General features: G+C 40.5%; 1 protein-coding gene across 2 annotated transcripts in view; it reads left to right on the top strand.

Annotated features, from left to right (window-relative positions):
- TPP2 (tripeptidyl peptidase 2) overlaps positions 1-20,648 on the top strand; it is a gene marked incomplete at its 5' end in the record, with an annotated part of 69,198 nt that overhangs the window by 33,430 nt on the left and 15,120 nt on the right. The window contains 15 exons of one of the 2 annotated variants that reach the window (XM_079721928.1): positions 2,278-2,377; positions 3,912-4,060; positions 6,026-6,141; positions 6,675-6,843; positions 7,562-7,719; positions 8,019-8,095; positions 10,038-10,144; positions 12,123-12,277; positions 13,428-13,544; positions 13,784-13,884; positions 14,482-14,578; positions 15,438-15,575; positions 16,903-17,147; positions 17,405-17,483; positions 19,403-19,441. In XM_079721928.1, coding sequence (XP_079578054.1) covers positions 2,278-2,377; positions 3,912-4,060; positions 6,026-6,141; positions 6,675-6,843; positions 7,562-7,719; positions 8,019-8,095; positions 10,038-10,144; positions 12,123-12,277; positions 13,428-13,544; positions 13,784-13,884; positions 14,482-14,578; positions 15,438-15,575; positions 16,903-17,147; positions 17,405-17,483; positions 19,403-19,441 — 1,847 coding nt within the window. The remainder of the gene's footprint in view (positions 1-2,277; positions 2,378-3,911; positions 4,061-6,025; positions 6,142-6,674; positions 6,844-7,561; positions 7,720-8,018; positions 8,096-10,037; positions 10,145-12,122; positions 12,278-13,427; positions 13,545-13,783; positions 13,885-14,481; positions 14,579-15,437; positions 15,576-16,902; positions 17,148-17,404; positions 17,484-19,402; positions 19,442-20,648) is intronic. The other variant, XM_079721927.1, reaches the window with a different exon arrangement.

Raw genomic sequence — 20,648 nt, 5'->3', positions numbered from 1 at the left:
GGGCAATTTATTTATAGTCGCGTTTCCTCTTTTAATTTCTCTTGGAACATGCAGAAAGATTTAGATGTAGAGGAAGGGAGCTTCATTATTGTGAAAAGCAGTTGAATCACATTTGTTCTATGAATGTGGCTTTTCCCCACTCTTTGGTCTTCAGGATCTGATGCAGTGTTGTTTCACTGTAATCTAACGGGAAAAAATGCCCGTCAACAGGAGTTGTAGGAGAGCGAAATTAGTTGCAGTCATAATATGAAAGTAATCAAAGTAACGTCCATCATAGTACAGTAGCTGCCACCGTGTGCAGAACCCCCCTCCACAGAACATGAAACCCACCCCTGATTTTTTTAAATATGAGCATGAATGAGGAGGATGAATTGAGAGATCCCTTATGTAGTCAATGAGGCCTAAAGTTTTTTGGTTTATTTTTAAATTTGGGATCAAAATAAGGCTTACACCTCTTAACATTTGTGATTGGATGCATGACTATAAAAACTGGTCCCAAACAGTTTTTCTGGTGTATCCATCAGTACCTGAACAGATATGTACATATCATAGGTGTTGTTATAGTTGTAAAGATACTATTGATGTTACAGACACACAACAAAATGTGGGCATCAAAGCTTAGAACAGAAACTGGTCCTTTTGAAAATGTTTTTGTTTCGAAATATCAGTGACCTTATGTTTATAGGACGTGCTTTTATTTATAGCTTGTAAATTTTAAGCAAGGTGTAGCTTGCTTTATGTAATTTGGTTTTGGTTTTTTTGGGGGGGCTGCATCGGGTCTTTGTTGCGGCACCTGGCATCTTTGTTGAGGCACGCGCGATCTTTTTCGTTGTGGTGCGTGGGCTTCTCTCTAGTTGTGCCATGTGGGTTCCAGAGTGCGTGGGCTCTGTAATTTGCGGCGCGTGGGCTCTGTAGTTTGCGGCACATGGGCTCTAGTTGAGGTGCACAGGCTCAGTAGTTGTAGCACACGGGCTTAGTTGCCCTGCGGCATGTGGGTCTTAGTTCCCAGGGATCCAACCCGCGTCCCCTGTGTTGCAAGGTGGATTCTTTACCCCTGGACCCCTTTATGTAGTTAGAAACCTTTTGATTCAGTAATTCTGTTAAATCATGTGTTAAGATAACAGTGCCTGCCAGTGATACATCCCTTGTGTATTCCAGATCTCTAGATATTTTTTTTTTTTTTTTTTTTTTTTTGCGGTACGCGGGCCTCTCACTGCTGTGGTCTCTCCCGCTGCGGAGCACAGGCTCCGGACGCGCAGGCCCAGCGGCCATGGCCCACGGGCCCAGCCGCTCCGCGGCACATGGGATCCTCCCAGACCGGGGCACGAACCCGCATCCCCTGCATCGGCAGGCGGACTCTCAACCACCGCGCCACCAGGGAGGCCCTCTAGATATTTTTAAGTACACAAATTAAAATGAAACAGAAAATAGATCTCAAAGGTATCTAATGATCAAAATACACTACGCTGCTACAATGCTCAGTATTTTGTCATTTTTTTATCCCCAGTTTCACTGAAAATTTTAAACTAAATTTTACAACACGATTACAGTTTTATGTGGCAGCATCGTTAACCTGAGTCCTCTTAACTCACTCATTTTATCTAGACTTTGCTCTGAAGATGTGTGTGTTGTAAAGAAAAATGAGGAGCTGGTAGACTTCGATTCTAAGTCTTGTCTCTGCCGGTCATTTCCTTTAGTAAATTTTTTTAATCTCTCTACGCTCTGCTTCCAAATTTCTAGAATGAAGGACCTGAGTTTGATCTCTATGTTCTGCGATTGCAGTCTAACTAGTTTGCATCTGCACGTTTATCTAAAAGACTGTATGTAGCATGTTATATGCTTGTTATTTGCTTATTTACTACAGCCATTTTTGTGGGGAGGGCTACTGCCAGCTGGAAGAATTTTAGATACAGTGATCATTTAAAAATGAAGACCAGTCAACTGATTCCTTATCTTTCTAAAGTTATATTTTTAAAATTTGAAACACATTTCTTTTTCTCTTTTACACATAGATACACTTTTAGATACATTATTTAATCCACATAATAATCCTGGTAGATATTTTTATATTCAAAAGCATACCACCTAGTGTAACATCTGGCATGTAGTAAACTTGCCTTGGTTATTAAATTTTCTTATCTTTCCATTTTGTGAGAGAGAACTGTGGTATCGGGAGAGTAGGTGATTTACCAGGGTCACACGGCCGAGGGAGCAGTGGGTTTAGAATTAGGATCCCTGTCTTGTGTCCTTTTGTTAATGACCAGATCCACTCCACAGGTGTTGGTGCCTACGTTTCTCCTGATATGATGGTTGCCGAGTATTCTCTGAGAGAGAAATTACCTGCAAATCAGTACACGTGGTCTTCTAGAGGCCCCAGGTAGGTTGAGAGTAGTACATGGGACTATTACAAATATTTTGTTAAACTGCATGGTGGGGAGGGGTAGAGTTTTGGTCATTTTACCGTTTCTTTCTATTGGTTTTTGCATTTTCATTTTAATTAACAATCTCGTTTTAGGGAAACAGGTAATTAAAGAAATAAATTACAGTTATTTCATTGTTAGATGTATGACATAACTATTCTGTTACAAATTTTACGCCCATGTCTACAATCCTTCACTAAGAATATGTAAGGTTTATATAAGGAAAATTTTATTTTTTTATTTCAATGCAAGTTTTATTTACGTTTTATGGAACCTGTTTTTAGAACACTATTTCTAACACCAGAAATGCTTTATGATCAGCCACTTTAACAGACTAGTGGAAAATTAATAGAGAGTAAGGAAGTAGTCAGAATTCATGAGTCTTCCCAGTTATTTGTTCCAGTTACAAGATATCACGGTTCAGTGCAAACAGTGGTAGACAACATAGACAGTGCAAAGAGAAAAGTGGGAATCACCCTAAACCTCATCATCTGTCATATGTATGGGTCAGATTTCGAAGAACATCTTTTTAGTCATTACCGTGTGCATAAGTGGAAGCACACGCTACTCAGGCACTTTTATAACCTACTTTTGTCACTCGGTAATACAGTGAGAACATCTTTACAGGTCAACAGATATTTACCCAATAATATTTGTTTTAGGATAGTCACTAGAAGGGCTGCTACCAACCCGTTACAGGAGTTGTTTGCATTGCTTTCAGTTCTCTGTTAAAATGTGAAACCAAATGGCCCCAATATTCCTAGCTAGGAACAACAGTAGTTGTTGAGCTGGTGTTTGGTGACGATGCAATGGTGAACTCTATGGGCTTTAACTCAGTGGACCCTGCTGGCTCGAGTCCAGCATGGCAGCCACTGGTCACATAAGAGTCTGAACTGAGCTGTGCTGCAAGTATGAAATGAACACCAGATTTGCAAACTTGGTACGAAAAAGAATGTAAATTAACTCATTTTTTCCTATCAGTTTCATGTTGAAATTATAATATTTTAGATATGTTGGGTTAAATAAAATATGTTACTAAAATTAAACCATCTTTTTGTTAGCTTTTTTTAAATATGGCTTTTAGAAAACTTTAAATGCCATGTGTGTCCCACATGCTTCTCCTGGACAGCGCTATTTTAGACTTTGTAGACAAGAGGGTGCTTCTGCTTATTACAGACGAGAAAAGTACATTCATCAGGCGTCTGAGCAGCGACACTCATTTACTGTCCTATAAAACATACTTGATACTATGGCCTGCCACATGTAAGCCCAGATACGCGCATGCACACGTGCACGCATACACACACACACGCACACATACAGACATTTTGTCCTCTTATAGGGAAAAAACTGCTGCCTAATAGCGAAATAGCCGTGACTGCGGATAGTTCGTGTGTTGTACTGTAATTTATTTGGCCAGTGGCCTTTTTACAAAGGCCCTGTTTATCCAATGTCCACCGTCGTAAGCAGACTCTAACTGCTTTCGTTCAGTGCCGATGGGGCCCTTGGAGTGAGCATCAGCGCCCCAGGAGGCGCCATAGCCTCTGTTCCTAACTGGACGCTGCGCGGAACTCAGCTCATGAACGGGACGTCTATGTCTTCTCCCAACGCGTGTGGAGGCATCGCCCTGATTCTGTCAGGTAACCACGTTGCTCAGCTTACTACCGTTGCTCAATTGCCCAGGGAAGCGACAGTGAGATGTTGGCTATTCCGCGTGTACTTCAGCCATAGTTTCCTTACTTTTCTTAATAAGATAGAAGTAACATGATAAAATGGATTTTAAAAGTATCACTTATGCTTCATCTTGGTCCTGGTTCTAAAATGCATGATTTATGTATAAGCTTAGTTAAGTAGGTGTGAAGTATCTAGACAATTTCCTGTTCATAGCATAAAATAAAGTCAGATTGTGGCCGTGAAAAGTAATGGAATAAATTTCTCTTATTTCAGGCAGGTATTTTTAATTCCTGAATTTCTCAGGGTGAGAAAATGTGGTACAACTGGGAATGTCCTGGCCCAAAGTAAAGTTTAAGGTGGAGAATAGTTTATGTGATGATAATGATTTGCATGTGTATTCATTCAGCAAGCGTATTTATTGGCTGTTAATGACTTAAGCGTTATTTTAGCTCTGGGGCTAAATTAGTGAACAGAACATCAAAAATACCTGCCTGTGTGGAATTGATGTTGAAGTTGGAGGAGAAACAGACTGTGAACAAAATAAAACATGGTTACTGTTGCACGTGAGAAGACAGTGAATATCGGCACGGAGCCAGCGAAGCTGACGGGGCGCCAGGCTGGCGTGTGAGAGGCTGCCGTGGTGTTGGACAGGGGGGCGTCAGCCCTGACGAGGGCTCAGCATCCGGGCAGCCCGGCGGGCCTGAAGACCCCTCCCCAGCAGTGTCCCTCTGGTCAGATCCTGGGCTCTCCACCCACAGTCCTGGTCCTTTTCAGCCTCGCCGAGTATCTCAGGGTCGCTTGCGCCTCTTGTCTGTGGCACGCTGCTCTCTTTGCCTGGAGCTCCTTTCCGCCGTGTCTCGGCCTGTGTGTTCCCTGTGTCTCCTCTGATAGACACTGCTAGGGATACCGACTCACGTATGTGTTCTCATGGAGCATAACCCTTTCGTGGATTCTCACCGACACAACGGTCACCTTCTTAATTTGCTCTCAGAGCGCCGTAGCGTTCCCATGTTTGTTTTGCTCAGGGCTTACTCTCCTGAGTGTCTGCGTGTTCAGTTCTGGAGGGGACAGGAGTGCGCTCTTACTCATCTTGCGCCTCTAACAGCGGTCGTTCTCAGAAGGTGGACAGCTTGGCGGCCTCCACATCCTTCCCAGAGGACAGTCAGCCCCAGCCTCGCTGCTCCCTGGCATTGCCAGGGAAGCTTCTAATCAGTGTCCATGCCTGGGATCCGGTCTCAAAGGTGCTGATTTAATTGCAGCGGGACCTCAGCATCTATCTGGCTCCTTTCAGTACCCTTGGTGTTTATAACGTGCACCCGGGTTGAGACCTTGTGCCAGTGGCCGTGTTGTTCGACCAGCAGTAGTTTAAGGAAGGCGTCATTCGAATGTCTTTGGTACTTCTTGCTCAGACGCTTACGCTCCCAGTGCAGAGCCCGTGTTCACGCCACTGCCGAGTGGGCGCACAGGAATTTTCGTTGAATGAAGTCTTTGCGTTAACACAAGCAGCTTGAGTCAGACTGTTTGTCAGTTTTTTGGTTTTTTTTTTTTTTTTTATAAAAAAGATTTAAAAGTGAGTGTTGGGGGCTTCCCTGGTGGCGCAGTGGTTGGGAGTCCGCCTGCCGATGCAGGGGACGTGGGTTCGTGCCCCGGTCTGGGAGGATCCCACATGCCGCGGAGCGGCTGGGCCCGTGAGCCATGGGCGCTGGGCCTGCGCGTCCGAAGCCTGTGCTGCGCAACGCGAGAAGCCACAGCAGTGAGAAGCCCGCGTACCGCAAAAAAAAAAAAAAAAAAAAAAAAAAAGTGAGTGTTGAAACCCAAGACGTTAAAACCAGAGGATGTACGCGCTATCCATACTAGTGAGCGGAGAGTGTTTCAAGTAACCAGCTCACCTGATGGACACTACTTTCTTGTTTTCTGTTTTTGGCTTTTAGGTCTGAAAGCTAATAATGTTAACTACACGGTTCATTCGGTCAGAAGAGCTCTGGAAAACACTGCAGTGAAGGCTGACAATATAGAAGTGTTTGCCCAAGGACATGGTATTATTCAGGTATTGTCGCTTGTACGAAAAACAGGTTGTAAATCAGCAGGATAATATTTTAGTGATTACTGGATAATATTCTTATTATAATGACGATTGAGTTTTTTCTAATTGATTATATGCCAGAGTAGTCTCTGAACTGTAAGCAGAGGGTCTGAAAACAAATTTTGTACTTAAGACAGATTTGTGGGGCTAAGATGGAGAAACGTAATAGACATAGGACATGTAGAGGGTGGAGTTCACGGCAGAGCAGCAGAGGGCAGAACCCGGCCAGTCGTAATGGCACGTGGACGTTTCCTAGCTGCGTCACTTGGGAGTAAAGAGGGTGGAGTGGAAGGCGAGTCCAGTGGCTAGACCAGTGTTTTGTCCAGTGAGGTAGAATTGCCCTCCTAAATGGGGTTTCCATGTAGGTCAGAGAGGCGGATGGAGAAACTGACTTTTTGCTTGTACTTTGCTACAACGGAAAAGAAACTGGGGACCTGCGATAAAGTACTTTCTTGACCCAACCGTGTATATCTTACTGTTTGTATTCTCTTAATTAGGTTGATAAAGCCTATGACTACCTCGTTCAGAATACATCATTTGCTAATAAATTAGGTTTCACTGTTACTGTTGGAAATAACCGTGGCATCTACCTCCGAGATCCTGTTCAGGTGGCTGCACCTTCAGATCACGGTGTTGGCATTGAACCTGTATTTCCAGAAAATACTGGTGAGTAATAACCGGACAGTAAGCTGATGTGCTCACATTTATGCTTTGAATGAATTGTACCACAATAGAGAAAATGCTGTTTAGGCTAATGTTCTAAAGAGAAGACAGGAATTGACAATGTTATTATTTTGTATTTCATAGAGGTGTAGGGGACACTGATGGCAATTAGGGATCCTGATACAATGGCAATTCGGTTAGCAGTGTGACTACCAGGAAAACAGTAGAATGGGCCTTTAGGGACCTGGAGCTTTTATTAAATTGTGGATAGTAAAGCATCAAATTCCTTTTCTTTCCCACTTTTACTACTTGGGTGTAAGACAGAGTTTTTGGTTGGAGAGTGGGAAGCAGAAGCAGCCAGGGAGAACCCCAGCTCAACGACTGTAAACAAAATTGTCATCACTGTAAGCTTAGGAGTCTTTTCTCTTAGTCAGATTCTGTTAACTGTATGCAGTAATGAAAAATATTCACTAAAATGGTTTGTGTTCAGGTTGTAGCCAGCCGTGTTGCGTGAACACATGAATGGATTCCGAGCATCCTAAAATAAGTGTGAGGGAGGTTCTGTGGCTGTTTTATGTAAGCTGTGTTTTGGGAGCCCATGCCTACTGCATTTTACAACCAACCACATCTATCTGCGGAATTTTCTTGACGACAGAACGTTTTAAAATGGAAGAAAAGGAAAAAATAACTAATCTTTACTTTTTGGTCTTTTTAATGCCAGAAAACTCTGAGAAAATATCCCTTCAGCTTCATTTAGCTTTAACTTCGAATTCATCATGGGTTCAGTGTCCCAGCCATTTGGAACTCATGAATCAATGCAGACACATAAACATACGTGTGGATCCCAGGGGCTTAAGAGAAGGATTGCATTATACAGAGGTATTTATTGGGGTATCTTCATTTTTACTTTCTTTAGTCTTTAAAATGTGTAGAAGTCTTTGTGTAGCAGTCCATTTCCCCATTAGTCTGAGTAAGTCAAGGGTTGTCATGCGTGTATTTGTCCAGGCTGTTTGCCATTAATTATGTGGCCTGACATCAGAAAATTGATGTCAACTTGTACTTAGGACCTTTATGTTTTAATTGTAGATTAATTTATTCTTTGAGTAGTTCACCCTTTTTTTATTTTCTCTTTTTTAAAAAGTCTGTTTATGGATACTGACACTTATTCCTTTTTCAAGGTATGTGGCTATGATATAGCATCGCCTAACGCAGGTCCTCTGTTCAGAGTCCCAATCACTGCAGTTATTGCAGAAAAGTAAGTGCCCAGTTACCGATAGCTTGCTGTTACGTGTAATTATGTAATGGCTGTTTATGGAAATGGGGTGAACTTTTAAAGGATCCGTAGGCAGAACCAGGTGACTGGGTTTTGGTTCTGTTCCTTGCTTAACGTTCAAGGTGGTGCGTAGTCAGTCACAGTGTTCCTTGTTCACGGTGAGGATAACTGACAGCATCTGTCACCTGCCCTCCACCAGGATGGCGGCGCCCTCCTGACACCTGATTCAGAGGCTGTTTTAGCCTTCATCCGGCCTGATGCTCCTGCAGTGTTTGACAGTGACTTTGTCCCCTCCCACCCCCGGCCCACATTCCCCCTTATCTCTGGCATTACCATTATCTCCTAGTTCTTCCACTTTGCTTTTCCAGTCCTGTTTCCAGACTCTTCCCTTTCCATCTTGTCTTCTACCCCTGAACGAAGGAACTCAGATCTGATCACACTGCTTGCTGTATAAAGTACCTCAGCATTGCACCCAAGGATCGTGCTGCTTAAAATAGTAAACAGTGGCCCTTCACAGCCAGTGTTTCCCGCGGCTCCATCACCAAATTACACATTTCCACGAGCTCACCAATGCTGACCCCCCCAGTTTCCTCAGGACTGGTGCATTTGCACAGCTGATTTCTTTGCTTCAGTTTCCTGTCCCTTAACTTAATGACCAGGCGTGTTCTTGGTCATCTGTGGGTGAAGGGAATCCCTCCCTGCTGCTTCATGGCACTTTTCACTTGCCTGTGGTACAGAGTTTAGCTAGTGTATTGTCATTTTTAATTCACCGCATTTGACTGTGAGCCCACGGAAGACACGGGGACTGCATGTTACGTTACCCCATATGGAGCCCGTTGTACAGAATGTACGAAACAAATTATTCAGTACATGAAGGGCAAGATGGAGATGAGGGTACTGGAAACAGCAGAGAACTCTGAGTTAACAGCTTCTATTGAGTTAGTTGCACAGTAATATTTAATATGCAGTAGGTCTCAGCCCATATGAAACATAGGATGAAATTGAGGAGGTAACAAGTGACACACACGTGAAAAGATTGCAGAACAGTTAAATTCTCAGCCGCATATTCCCTAGAAGTCCCGTAGGAACTTCGACAAGGTAATGTACAAGATTCAGGAGTCAGCTGAGACCTCATCTGCTTCAGGAAGCTTTCCCTGACCGCTCCTCGTGAACCAGGAACCTTGCATCTTTTCCACTAATGCTTCCTGTCTCCCCCGAGCGTATACGTTCAACGTCCCTGTTGGGTTTTCCGTCCCTGCTAGAGTGGCTGGGGAAAAGGAAAACATTATATTCATTGTTGTAATTGTAGCACCTAATAGCAGTGCCTCAGGTATAGTAGGCACTCATTAAATGTTTGTCATACTGACTAGAGTTTGTCCTTAGTATGTACTTTAGGTTTCTGGGTTGGGTAATTATACATTTGACCTTTATGTTTCACTGATCCCTTACAAAAACGCTATGAAAGTATTTTCTCTTCTTTACTGTGTCATTTATGGCATGGGTGCATCTTGAAGCTACGAAAGAGATTAAATTTAATATCAGTCTCAACTATAAGGCAGTATCAGTGGCACAAAACATTACCTTTGATTTTAATATTTTGGACTCACAATAGTCCAGATTCTGGTAACTGGAAAATCCTGTGAATGTTGTAGAATTCCTTTAACCTAAAAAGAGGGAGCTGTGTGTCTGACTTCAGACAAATTATAAAGCAAACAAGTAAAAAGCAGAAGAAGCATCTCCATGGTGTATCTCTGCTAACATGTTGCAAAACTGAGATGACATTGTGCATACTGTTTTGTTACCATCTTTTAATTCCCTGTGTTCATTTCTCATGAACTGTTGAAATCTAGAGTACCAGTGGGCTTATATAAAGCTTTTTTAATGAGAGTGTCATGTTTAATCATTTATTTTTATTAATTTTCAGAGTAAATGAATCAACCCATTATGATCTAGCCTTGACAGATGTACATTTTAAACCTGGTCAAATTCGAAGGCATTTTATTGAGGTTCCTGAGGGTGCAACATGGGCTGGTAAGTAAAATTAATGTCTTGTCTTGCCCATTTACCTTTACGTGCATTCCATCTCTGCTCTGATTATGACCACATAAAGTTCATATATCTGCAGTAGACTTTTCTCACAACAGTAATAGGTGTCTGGCACCGTAGATTTGCTATTAGGTTCAAACCTTTTTAAAGATCTAGTCCTATTTTGCATGGGCTCCTATATCAGTCATCTGTCTAGGCCAGGGGTCTCCAACCCCTGGGCTGCGGACCCGTGCCGGTCCAGAGCCTGTTAGGACCCGGGCCGCGCGGCGGGAGGTGGGCGGCCGGCCAGCCAGCGGAGCTTCATCTGCCGCTCCCCATCGCCCCCCATCGCTCGCATCACCGCCTGAACCATCACCCCCAGCCCCACAGTCCATGGAAAACTTGTCTTCCACGAAACCGGTCCCTGGTGCCACAAAGGTTGGGGGCCGCTGCTCTAGGCTGTCTTAAGATGTTGTAATAGTTAGGATTTTAATTTGGCTCAGAATAATGCCTTCTCTGTTCACGATCAGAGTCAGAGTTGCATCGTGGTACAACTCAGGGCTTCCACTCACATAGGCCCAATGGTTGTGTAACATCTAACTCTAATAAAATGTGCGCTAATCATACCAAAGAATAAAGATCTATAGTTAATTCATATTGAACATGATGTCTGTTTACTGGTAAATGTCAGTGATTATAATGCCCTAATTATGATTTGTTTAGGTTGGGTATTGAAAATAATTAGTTCTTTGGTTTTTTTTGTGTGTTTGTTTTTTGTTTTTAATAAGAATTGATCAGATCATCCAGAATAGAAGTAGCTCAGAGCATTTAGCAGTCTTTGATTAGATATATACTGTGGGAGGTGGAGGGGGTGGGAGAGATGTTGGTCAAGGGCACAGACTTTGTTATAAGATGGAAAAGTTTGAGGGATCTAATGTCCAGCATGGTGACTGTACTTAATAATACTGGGTTGTATACTTGAAATTTGCTAAGACGGTAGATCTTAGATGTTCTCTCCACCAAAAAAAATTGGTACCTATATGAAGTGATGGATGTGTTAGCTAACCTTTTTGTGATGATTGCTTCATAACATATACATATTCGTCAAGTCATCACGTTGTACACCCTGAACTTGAAAATATTATATGTCAGTTGTTTCTCAATAAAACTGGAGGGGAAAAGAGTCAAAGCAGGGAAAAAAAAAGAAATGCACTACAGATGATTCCTATTTCAAATACTTTGACATATTGTCATAATACTAGATTCTGTATTCTTAGCAAGTGATTAGGTTCCCAGAGCCCTGTGCCCAGTTGACCTTGTGAAGCAGAGAATTAAGCCTTGCTTCAGTTCCTTGTCTCAGGGCCAGGTATTCACGAGATAATCTGCTGACCTGGCTTCACGGTGATCCTGGCTCGTCTCCAGCTCCGCCGCAGAGCACAGCTAAGCATGTGTAGTTCTGATAGTCATACTTTCCAGAAGCAAACAGTGCAGATAAACCAAGAGCGAGAGACTAGGAAAAGTTACCAGTGAAGTTGGATAAATGGATACTAATGGAACTTAGGCATGCTAACAAGTAGAGGTTTCTAAAATTAAAATCCTCTTTACCAAGAATTGATTGGTTTTTAGCTAAAGCAAGAGGAAAGTTTGAACTTAGTAACAGAGAAAGGAGGGATTTTAAAAATTACCTGATTAGGATAATTGTGTGTCCATCTGTGGACAGCTTGCTGTTTCCTGCTGTTTGCAGCATAGCGGTTGCTTATTTTAGTCCTGATTTATTTATTTTCCATAGCTAAATTTTCTACCCTCTCATCTTCATTAATACTCGGTCAGTTCATTGTTTTTAAGGAAAATGCAGATTTCATTCGAATATATCATTTCATTCTCTTGATATAGTATTTCCCCCAAAGTAGGCATTATGAAAGCCATTTTGTGTCCATTTTAAATCTTGTCAGTTAAAATGTTGCTTCTTGCCTTCTCGTTGTAGAAGTTACGGTGTACTCCTGTTCTTCTGAGGTGTCTGCCAAGTTTGTTCTTCATGCAGTGCAGCTTGTGAAGCAGAGAGCCTATCGAAGTCATGAGTTCTATAAGTTTTGTTCCCTTCCAGAACAAGGAATGCTGACTGAAGCTTTTCCTGTCTTAGTAAGTTTTAAACAGTCTGGAATCCTGAAACAGTTTCCTTTCGTTCTGGGTGTAGGCTAAGACTAAGTATTTGAATTTGATTTTATAGTTTGTATTCAGAGCACATTGGGACTGTATATTTTATTAATGCTGAATAATGTGGGAAGTTAGGTCATCTTACTAGGATACTTGCAACCAAGTTGAGGTAAATGTTAATCTCTTAGGAAAGTGCTGGTCTGCCAGATGCTGGCACCTCACAAAGTGGACCCTGGTTGAGATTGTCTCCTCATCGTACAGTAGATTATTTCCATGTTTAAGACTTTTCTACATGTTTTCTACTTATTTTAGTTATTTTATTAATGCCCTGTTGTTAAGAATCCATGAGGTTAATTTGCTTTGTAGGTGAAACTGCTACTCCTGCCTACAAATTACTTCAGGTGTGGCAGATCTCCAGCCTTCTCTGTAGTGTTAGAGATGGTGCCTAGTCCTTCCTTCTAGAAGGTGAATGCACTGATGTTCTTTCTTGAACTTGCTACATAGTGTTTTCAGATGGCTACCTCATCTTTCCTGTATCTCTTATGTTTCTGATAACTTTGACTTGTGTCCTTGTATGTGTTATAGAGTAATATGGTTCACTTTAAACTTTCTAATACACTGATTACTAGAAAACTTAATTTAAAACTCAGTGTTCAAAGAACAGCTTTTGTTTTTAATTTTTTTAATAGGAAGAAACATGTGAGTGACCATAATTTCATTTGGCTTTGGTTGCCAGGCAGCTCCTGAGCCCAGAACTCAGCTGTGGCTATTGAATGTGCCTCACAAAGCTGCCATAGCCCTTCTCTTGTCATTGTTCTTAATTATTTTTCCTTTGGTCCCAAGTTTTTATTCCAGTTTGTTTTCACCATTATTTTATTACATGTACTTCAGAAGCTGCCTCAGACCTCTTACGACAAGCAGTTTAGGATTATGAGTAAATAACTGTGTATTTAAATACCTGCACTCTGTCTCAGCAACTGTGATTTGTGTAACTTCAAGCATAGCTAATGATAAGGTTCTTTGAATTTTCCTGCTGTACAAATAGGAAAAGTTTGAAAGCATAGAACTGCTTTGAAACACCTATTTATGTTTTGTGATTTACGCATTGATAATTTCATTTCATTTTTCTTTGCAGGGTGGGAAAGCAGTTGAGTTTTGCATTGCTCGTTGGTGGGCAAGTCTTAGCGATGTCAATATTGATTATACCATTTCTTTCCATGGGATAATATGTACTGCTCCTCAGTTAAACATTGTAAGTTCCACATTTCCATCATTTTTAATGTCAGTTATTTGTGTTATTGTGAAATAATTTCAATGGTTGGGTTTACATTTTAACGGGGAGATTATCTATGGTTCTGGAAATAACAATAGTCTTTGTTCATAGGTGCTTATAAACATTGTGTTTGACACATTTAGGTCCAAATATTGTTTAAAAATGCAATTTGTTTTCAGTAAAGTTTGAGAAACTAATTTGATAAATATCCTTTGTAGCATGCATCAGAAGGAATCAACCGTTTCGATGTTCAGTCCTCCTTGACATATGAAGATCTGGCTCCCTGCATAACTTTGAAGAGCTGGGTCCAAACACTGCGGTATCTTCAATGTTTTAGGGCTGCAGATGTTGGTTATCAGTGTGATGGGGGTGGGGGGATGGGCGTTTCTTCACTCTTTGGAAAGTGTCTCTTTTATTTTTAATCATGTGAATGCTGGGCGTGAAAATTCAGTTCATGACTTTCCAGCCCAGGGAACCTGGCGGATCTCTGAGAGGCAGCCGCAGCAGCAGCTTCTGGCTTTAAGTAACATGTGCCTAGAGCCCTTGCTGTGGCACCTGGCAGGACCCATCCCGTGACGAGGGCAGGGCTGTCTGCAGTCAAACCCTGTCCTTCAGCACTGTGAGGGATTGTCACCTAGTCCTGGGATCTGATTCTGTTGAGACTGTCAGTTGATGGTTGAAAATGTTCTTGTCATGAGAAGATTACCTTTGTAATACCGCAAAATTTAACTATGTGCATTGCTATGGTTCAGTCAGTAAAGAATTATATAAGTTAATGATTGAAATATTACAAAATACATGGAAAAGGACAGCATCTAGGAATGCTCATTTGTCATTTATTGTAATACGTTATAGATTTTGCTGATTATAGTTTTCTGTCATTTCAATGAACTCTTATGCAATTGTCTGATTATAGCCCACTCAGTGCAAAAACAAAACCTTTAGGATCAAGGGATGTTTTGCCAAATAATCGTCAACTTTATGAGATGATCCTGACTTACAACTTTCATCAAGTAAGTGTTTGTGTAACTAAGTATACCCTTACAAAGAACTCTTGTGTTCTATGAATCATAAAAGCAAAAATGGAAGGACAGTGTATTCAGTGTGTGTGTGTGTGACATACATATATATGAAATAGAAACAAGTAATTAACCCTGGTTAATTTAGAATTATTCTTTGGGAAATTATGATACAGAATGATCTAAGTACCATTCAGATCTGAAGTCACAGAGTCTAATTTAGTTGTGACCTGGCCTTTGAGCCTTAGTTTTTGTAATCACTGACACCTGCCTATTCTCTGATAACTGTCCACTGGTTTGATGTCTTGTCAAAGCCAGATGCCTTCTGATTATGGAACCAGGCCTGATTGCTCGCTGTGAAGCAGGTGTTGGCACAGTGAGACATCAGAATAGCTCCTAGGTTGAATGGGTAGTAAAGGTAGTTGAGACGGGCATAAAAATCAGATCGAAGTTTATGGAGGATCAGTAAGATTTTAGTAAAACTCTTATTGAAGCATAATATGAATTACTGTTGGGGAGATAATTGATTTCAGTGGACTGTCTAATTTCAACTTTATAAAGAAATTTTTAGTTTTGTTAAAAAAACAGTTAATTAGAGGTCCTGAAGAATAGGTATTGCTTTAGTAATGAATACAATTAGCTAGGTTTGTGTTTTTTAAACCTTGTAAAAGAGAAGTACCTTTTTTTAGTCCCGAAATCCTGGATGTGTTCTGCATTTTTGAAATTGGTTGCTGCAAGAAAATATTTTTAATACTTTTAATGTAAAAATCTGATCAATAGCAATATTACAGATCTACATTACAAATCATATAAACCACATCAAATAATCATTCTTTTTTTTTTTCCCCCACAGCCCAAGAGTGGGGAAGTGACTCCAAGCTGCCCCCTGCTTTGTGAATTATTGTACGAATCAGAATTTGACAGCCAGCTGTGGATTATATTTGACCAGAACAAAAGACAGATGGGTTCTGGTGATGCTTACCCTCATCAGGTATGATTTTTAGAATTAACAGCTGTTTCTTGAGCTGATGAAGCCCGGATTCTTGCTCTGGTAACGTGCCTGCTTTTTAAACACCAGTGTGGTTGTGCGTTTAGTACTTGGACACACGGCTAGCAGCTCAGCTGTCTGTTGCAGGACAGACTGTGACAGCTTTTCAGCCCCACTGTTGGGCTGAATCCGGCTTCGGGGTAAAGGAGGGCCAGGAGGATGCTCGCAGACGCTGGCCAGCAGAGCTTTTTATTTTTAGTATTTCTCCTTCCTACCCAGTGCTTGCTCCTCTCTGAACGTTGAAAGCACATCATCCAGGATATGTGAGCACCTTGAAGTGATCCCAGGTCTGAACTGGATCCAGAGCACAACGACAGTGCCAAGTGTCTTCAGTTTATTAGAACTTTGAAATATGTTTCTTCTTGGTCAGCTGTGTAGTGAGCACTTACTATGTGCCAAGCACTGTGCCTGGCACTGTCATTTGGAAGGGGAAAAAATCTTTTAATCATATAATTTATAGAAATCTTATCCCTGATTGAAAGACTGTGACAAAGAAATGAGCTATTTCCTGTAACCTTTATAATTTTATGCTAAATAATAAAAATAATTTACACAGGGTTTTCAGTTAGTCATTCAAGGAATGGTTTCCTTTTTTTCCTCAAAGCCAGGCCCTGGCACGTCTCCTCAGTACAGACTGGGTTACTGCCGCCATTCCTTTGGTTGCTTTTAAAACCTCAGAAGAAACTGCTGCTGCAGCATACAGCATTCCATCCTCTTGAGCAGGTTGCCTGGATGGAGCGTGGCAGACCTGTACTCCTTTGTCCCCATTGGCTCCCTGTTTTTCCCGTCTGCAGTAAAGGGGGGGTGGCATGGTGGTTATGATCTAAAGGTTATCAGTCATGTGCGTACAAACACGTGTGTGTGTCTGTCTTAGATATTACACAGCACCTCAGTTCTGCTCATTCTTGGTGTCGTTTTATCCGTGCCTGTGAAGACCCAGGAACTAGAAAATCGTTGCCTTTTCCAGTCTTGAGCGGATGCTGATTCAGCTGGGCGCCTAGGAGTGGCCTCTTGTTGTGGGAGGGCTGAGGGCTGAGGGCTTGGCTGCCTTCAGCTCCCTTATCCTCTGCTCTGGACGTGACCTTGGCCAGCTCACTTGACGTCCAGTCGGGGCGTTGTGTGCGTGTCATGTGTGTGTCGTAACTTGCACTGTACCTCACATACTGTAAGCACTCTGTAAGTGGTAATTCTTAACTGTTTATCCTCTTACTGTAATTTTCGTTCATGTGGCTAAAGCTTACTTTTCCCAAATGTTGTTTTTCTTTTATAGTATTCTTTGAAACTGGAGAAAGGAGATTATACAATTCGACTGCAGATTCGTCATGAGCAAATCAGTGATTTGGAACGTCTTAAAGATCTTCCATTTATTGTTTCTCATAGGTTGTCTAATACCTTGAGCTTAGATATTCATGAAAATCATAGTCTTGCACTTCTAGGAAAGAAGAAATCAACTAACTTGACATTACCACCCAAATATAACCAGCCATTCTTTGTTACTTCCTTACCTGATGACAAGTAAGTGATAACATTGCTTAACACTCACTGTCCATCTTATACTCTGTAATCTTTAAATGCTAGTTTATAATATTAGGCTACACTTATACTGTGTTGTCATTTGTCATTTTCGACTAAGGTTATTTCTCCCTTTGGTTTTTGAAATCTTAGCTACGGAAATTATTTCAGAATGCAATTGTTTTGATGTTTTTCCCCCTAATTCTCTTTGTGAAACTTTCTTTTTTGTTCCTTTTCTCTCCTCTTTTGAATCTTCTTAGAATACCTAAAGGGGCAGGACCTGGATGCTACCTTGCAGGATCATTAACGTTGTCAAAGACTGAACTTGGAAAGAAAGCTGTAAGTATTAGGGTTTTTTCTTTTTTTCTTTACACTGAAAGTGCCTGTTCCAAAATTTCCATTTCCTTAAAAATGGAAATTCTACATTTCAGAATGAGTAAAAGAGAAGATCTCTCTGGAAAAAGAAATTTAATAGTTTTTTTCCCCAAGTTGCTAGTAAAGGTCAATTAATATTTGGTTGTATTTTTATATATTTAGTATTCTTTTTCCCAAGCCTAAGTACTTGGGCCTTGAACCTGTTCTGCCTTGCATAGCTAATATACTTGAACTTCTCGTGAAATATGTAGATCCAGATCAAACTTGGCTTAAGTGAACGGGATGTTTTTAAAATTAGAGAATTTATAGAGTTTTAACTAACGTAATATTGTGGATATAGGAATAAATCAGATCTTCTTGGGTGACTTCTAAAAACCAATCAGGACAATTACTACTAATAAACAGTATTTTTTACTTGTACAGATCTTTCTCTTACTGGAATTTTGTGTAGTTACGTAGTTAACTACAAGGTAGTTATTTCTTTTGGCATTAAGGTTTATTTTATAGTTTCACAATTGTGCTTTTTGTTAAAAACATGTTTCTGGTTGTTATAGTTTAGAGATAATTGTTATGGTTTGATAGTACCTGTTTTAGTTTTTCCATCTGTTTTCATTACAAATTTATTGTGAGAATAGTGTTTATATAAATCTATCACCCTCTGTCATAATGTCATTTTAGCTCAATGCCAGTAAAAGTTGTCATTCTTGTAGTTTTGCATTTCTCTTTAGCATTAGTTCTTACAAAGTAAGTCTACCACCTAATTCTGGAATTTGTAAGTGCTGTTATCAAAATGAATAGAGCTCAAACGTCTTAACAAGTATTCTTGTGTCTTACCACTGTTGAACCAAAGATGGTTTATTCGCTGTCATAGGAGCGTCATCATGTAGGACTTTTGTGCTTAGAACAAGTTGTTTGCCCTGACATTTCTTGAGTCTCATTTCAGTCCGTACTGTTTACTTATGTGTACTTTAGTATAAATTATAAGTACTTCAGTATAATATAGCCTTAGTAGAATGTGAAGTGAATCAGTAGTTACTGGAATTCATAGGTGCACTGATTTAAGAAGTCCTGGTCTAGGTCTTTTTAAGTAGGTTTCATTTTCCGCTATGGGAAATATTGCTGCCTCTGCTGTGGGGCTTCAACAGTGAGGCTTCTATCCAGATAACTTCTGAAGTGTCCACTGCCTGTGATTAGTAAGACAGAAGAAGAGCATTGTTATTAGAAGTATGCTTTTAGCAATTCAGAGATAGTTACTGCTTCCTGGCTGCATTCTTTAAGAGGCAGTTGTGAAATTAAGTTATAAACAAGTGGGATTGACTATAGTTATTACTTACCAGGGTAGATTTTCTTGAGAAAACCTAAAGCTACAGAGTTAATTGTAATTCCCAACATGTTGTTTATTTCATCGGATCTCAGCCATGGTGCGTTTCTTGCGGTTCTGGCCGCTGCGAAGGTAACTGTTCCTCTTGCCCCTCTCTGAAGTTCCCAGTGCCCTCGAATGATGCTGTTTCTGGCGCGTGGGCATGTGTGATCGTTGTGACAGCCTTGAAAATCTGACTCTGTGGACTGTCACCTAAATTTAATGTTTTCAGAATTGTTTAGATAACTAATGGATTTTGCTTTACAAACTTTTGAAATAAAAAGCTGAAAAACATTGACCCTTAGGAATAACACATTTGAGTGCATTTTTATTTAAAAAAAAAAATGAAAGTGGCAGTATTGCTTTCTTTAAAAGCCTGCCATTTTGATGACAGACCTGACCCTTCTAAGTACTGTGACGCATACAGGTGGGACGGAAACTGGCAGAAGAATAGACAGAGGTGGTATCTCCATCCTGTGTAGATTACGCATGTTTTCTTACAGAATGTTGTTCTAACTCCCAGGGGCAGTCTGCAGCAAAACGACAAGGAAAATTTAAAAAGGTACTGATTGTTAGTTCTTTAAAAAGATGTCTTAAAGCCTTATTTGCGTGTTAGTTAAACTTCTTTTTCTGTCACTATTATCTTTTTTAAAAAAATCTCTCCTTTAGTTTCCTTTCTTTAAGTTCTGCAGTATAGTGCTTTTAGCTTATCAGTGTTGACAAACCGCTTTCTTAAAGTTTTTTTTCCCTACCATAAATTGCTTGAAGACCCCTGGTTTATATGTGTATAGAGAAAATTTTAATGCTATTCATTTCTTACTGCAGGTATGACCAAGTAATAATATTTGAACTTTGGCATATCTAAAATCGTATAGAAAGATGAATTTTTTTTAGCTATATATGACAAAACAGTTATTTTTGAAGTCTAAAGTCATTCTTAAATTGGATGATTTGATTAATAAAATATTATTAAAATATTTAAAGTGAAGTTCTTTTCCTGCTCTTGCGTCTTCTTCGTTCTGGAAAGGCAGAGACGAAAAGAGCAATTGGCGTAGCAAAAACAGAAATAAGGACTGTTGGCCCCAAATTAAAACTTATACTAAGAGCAGGAGCAGATTTTAAGACCGTAACTAGTAAGTGATGTGATCAGCTTCTCTGCAACTTATTTGACAATCTCTGATTGACTGCTGGAGCCAAATTTAATTTGAAAAATTGTACTTCAGGTCTAGTTTAGAGAAAGGGATACGTATTCCATGAGCTCTCTGGTGAGGACCTGCTGACATCATTCGTCGTCGTAGTGATTTCTCTCCTGTGTGCAGGAAGCACTGCAGGGCAAGAATTAGTGTTTTAAGAAGAAACAAAAGATAATTCAGTGTTTCTTAATTCATAGTGATGTGAAACTGGGGGCCACCATTTTATAATAGATAAAATGTCTTTATTAAAATGACCTCTAAAATTCTGTATGATTATATAGTGGTAAAGACTTTCTTTGTTCAAACAAAATACACCACTGGGGGTTATCTTCGCAGGTAGAGGAATGTCGGCATCTCTGTAGGCCCTTTTTCTCAACTGAGCATCTTTACCCATTTGAAGGCCATGTAAATTCATTTAATGGAACTTAACCAGCCTTACAACAAAAACAGAAAATGTCAGTTCATCAGACTCATAAAACTGTAACTTCATTTTATGCACACATTATCTTTGATTCATTTTGAAAATAGCCTGAAAGCCGCTGCTTCAGAGAATGAGGAGCCCACTAGAAAGAAGGT

Source organism: Hyperoodon ampullatus (assembly GCF_949752795.1).
Source record: "Hyperoodon ampullatus genome assembly, chromosome: 16".
NCBI lineage: Eukaryota > Metazoa > Chordata > Mammalia > Artiodactyla > Ziphiidae > Hyperoodon > Hyperoodon ampullatus.
This window is presented reverse-complemented; position numbering and strand designations above follow the sequence as displayed.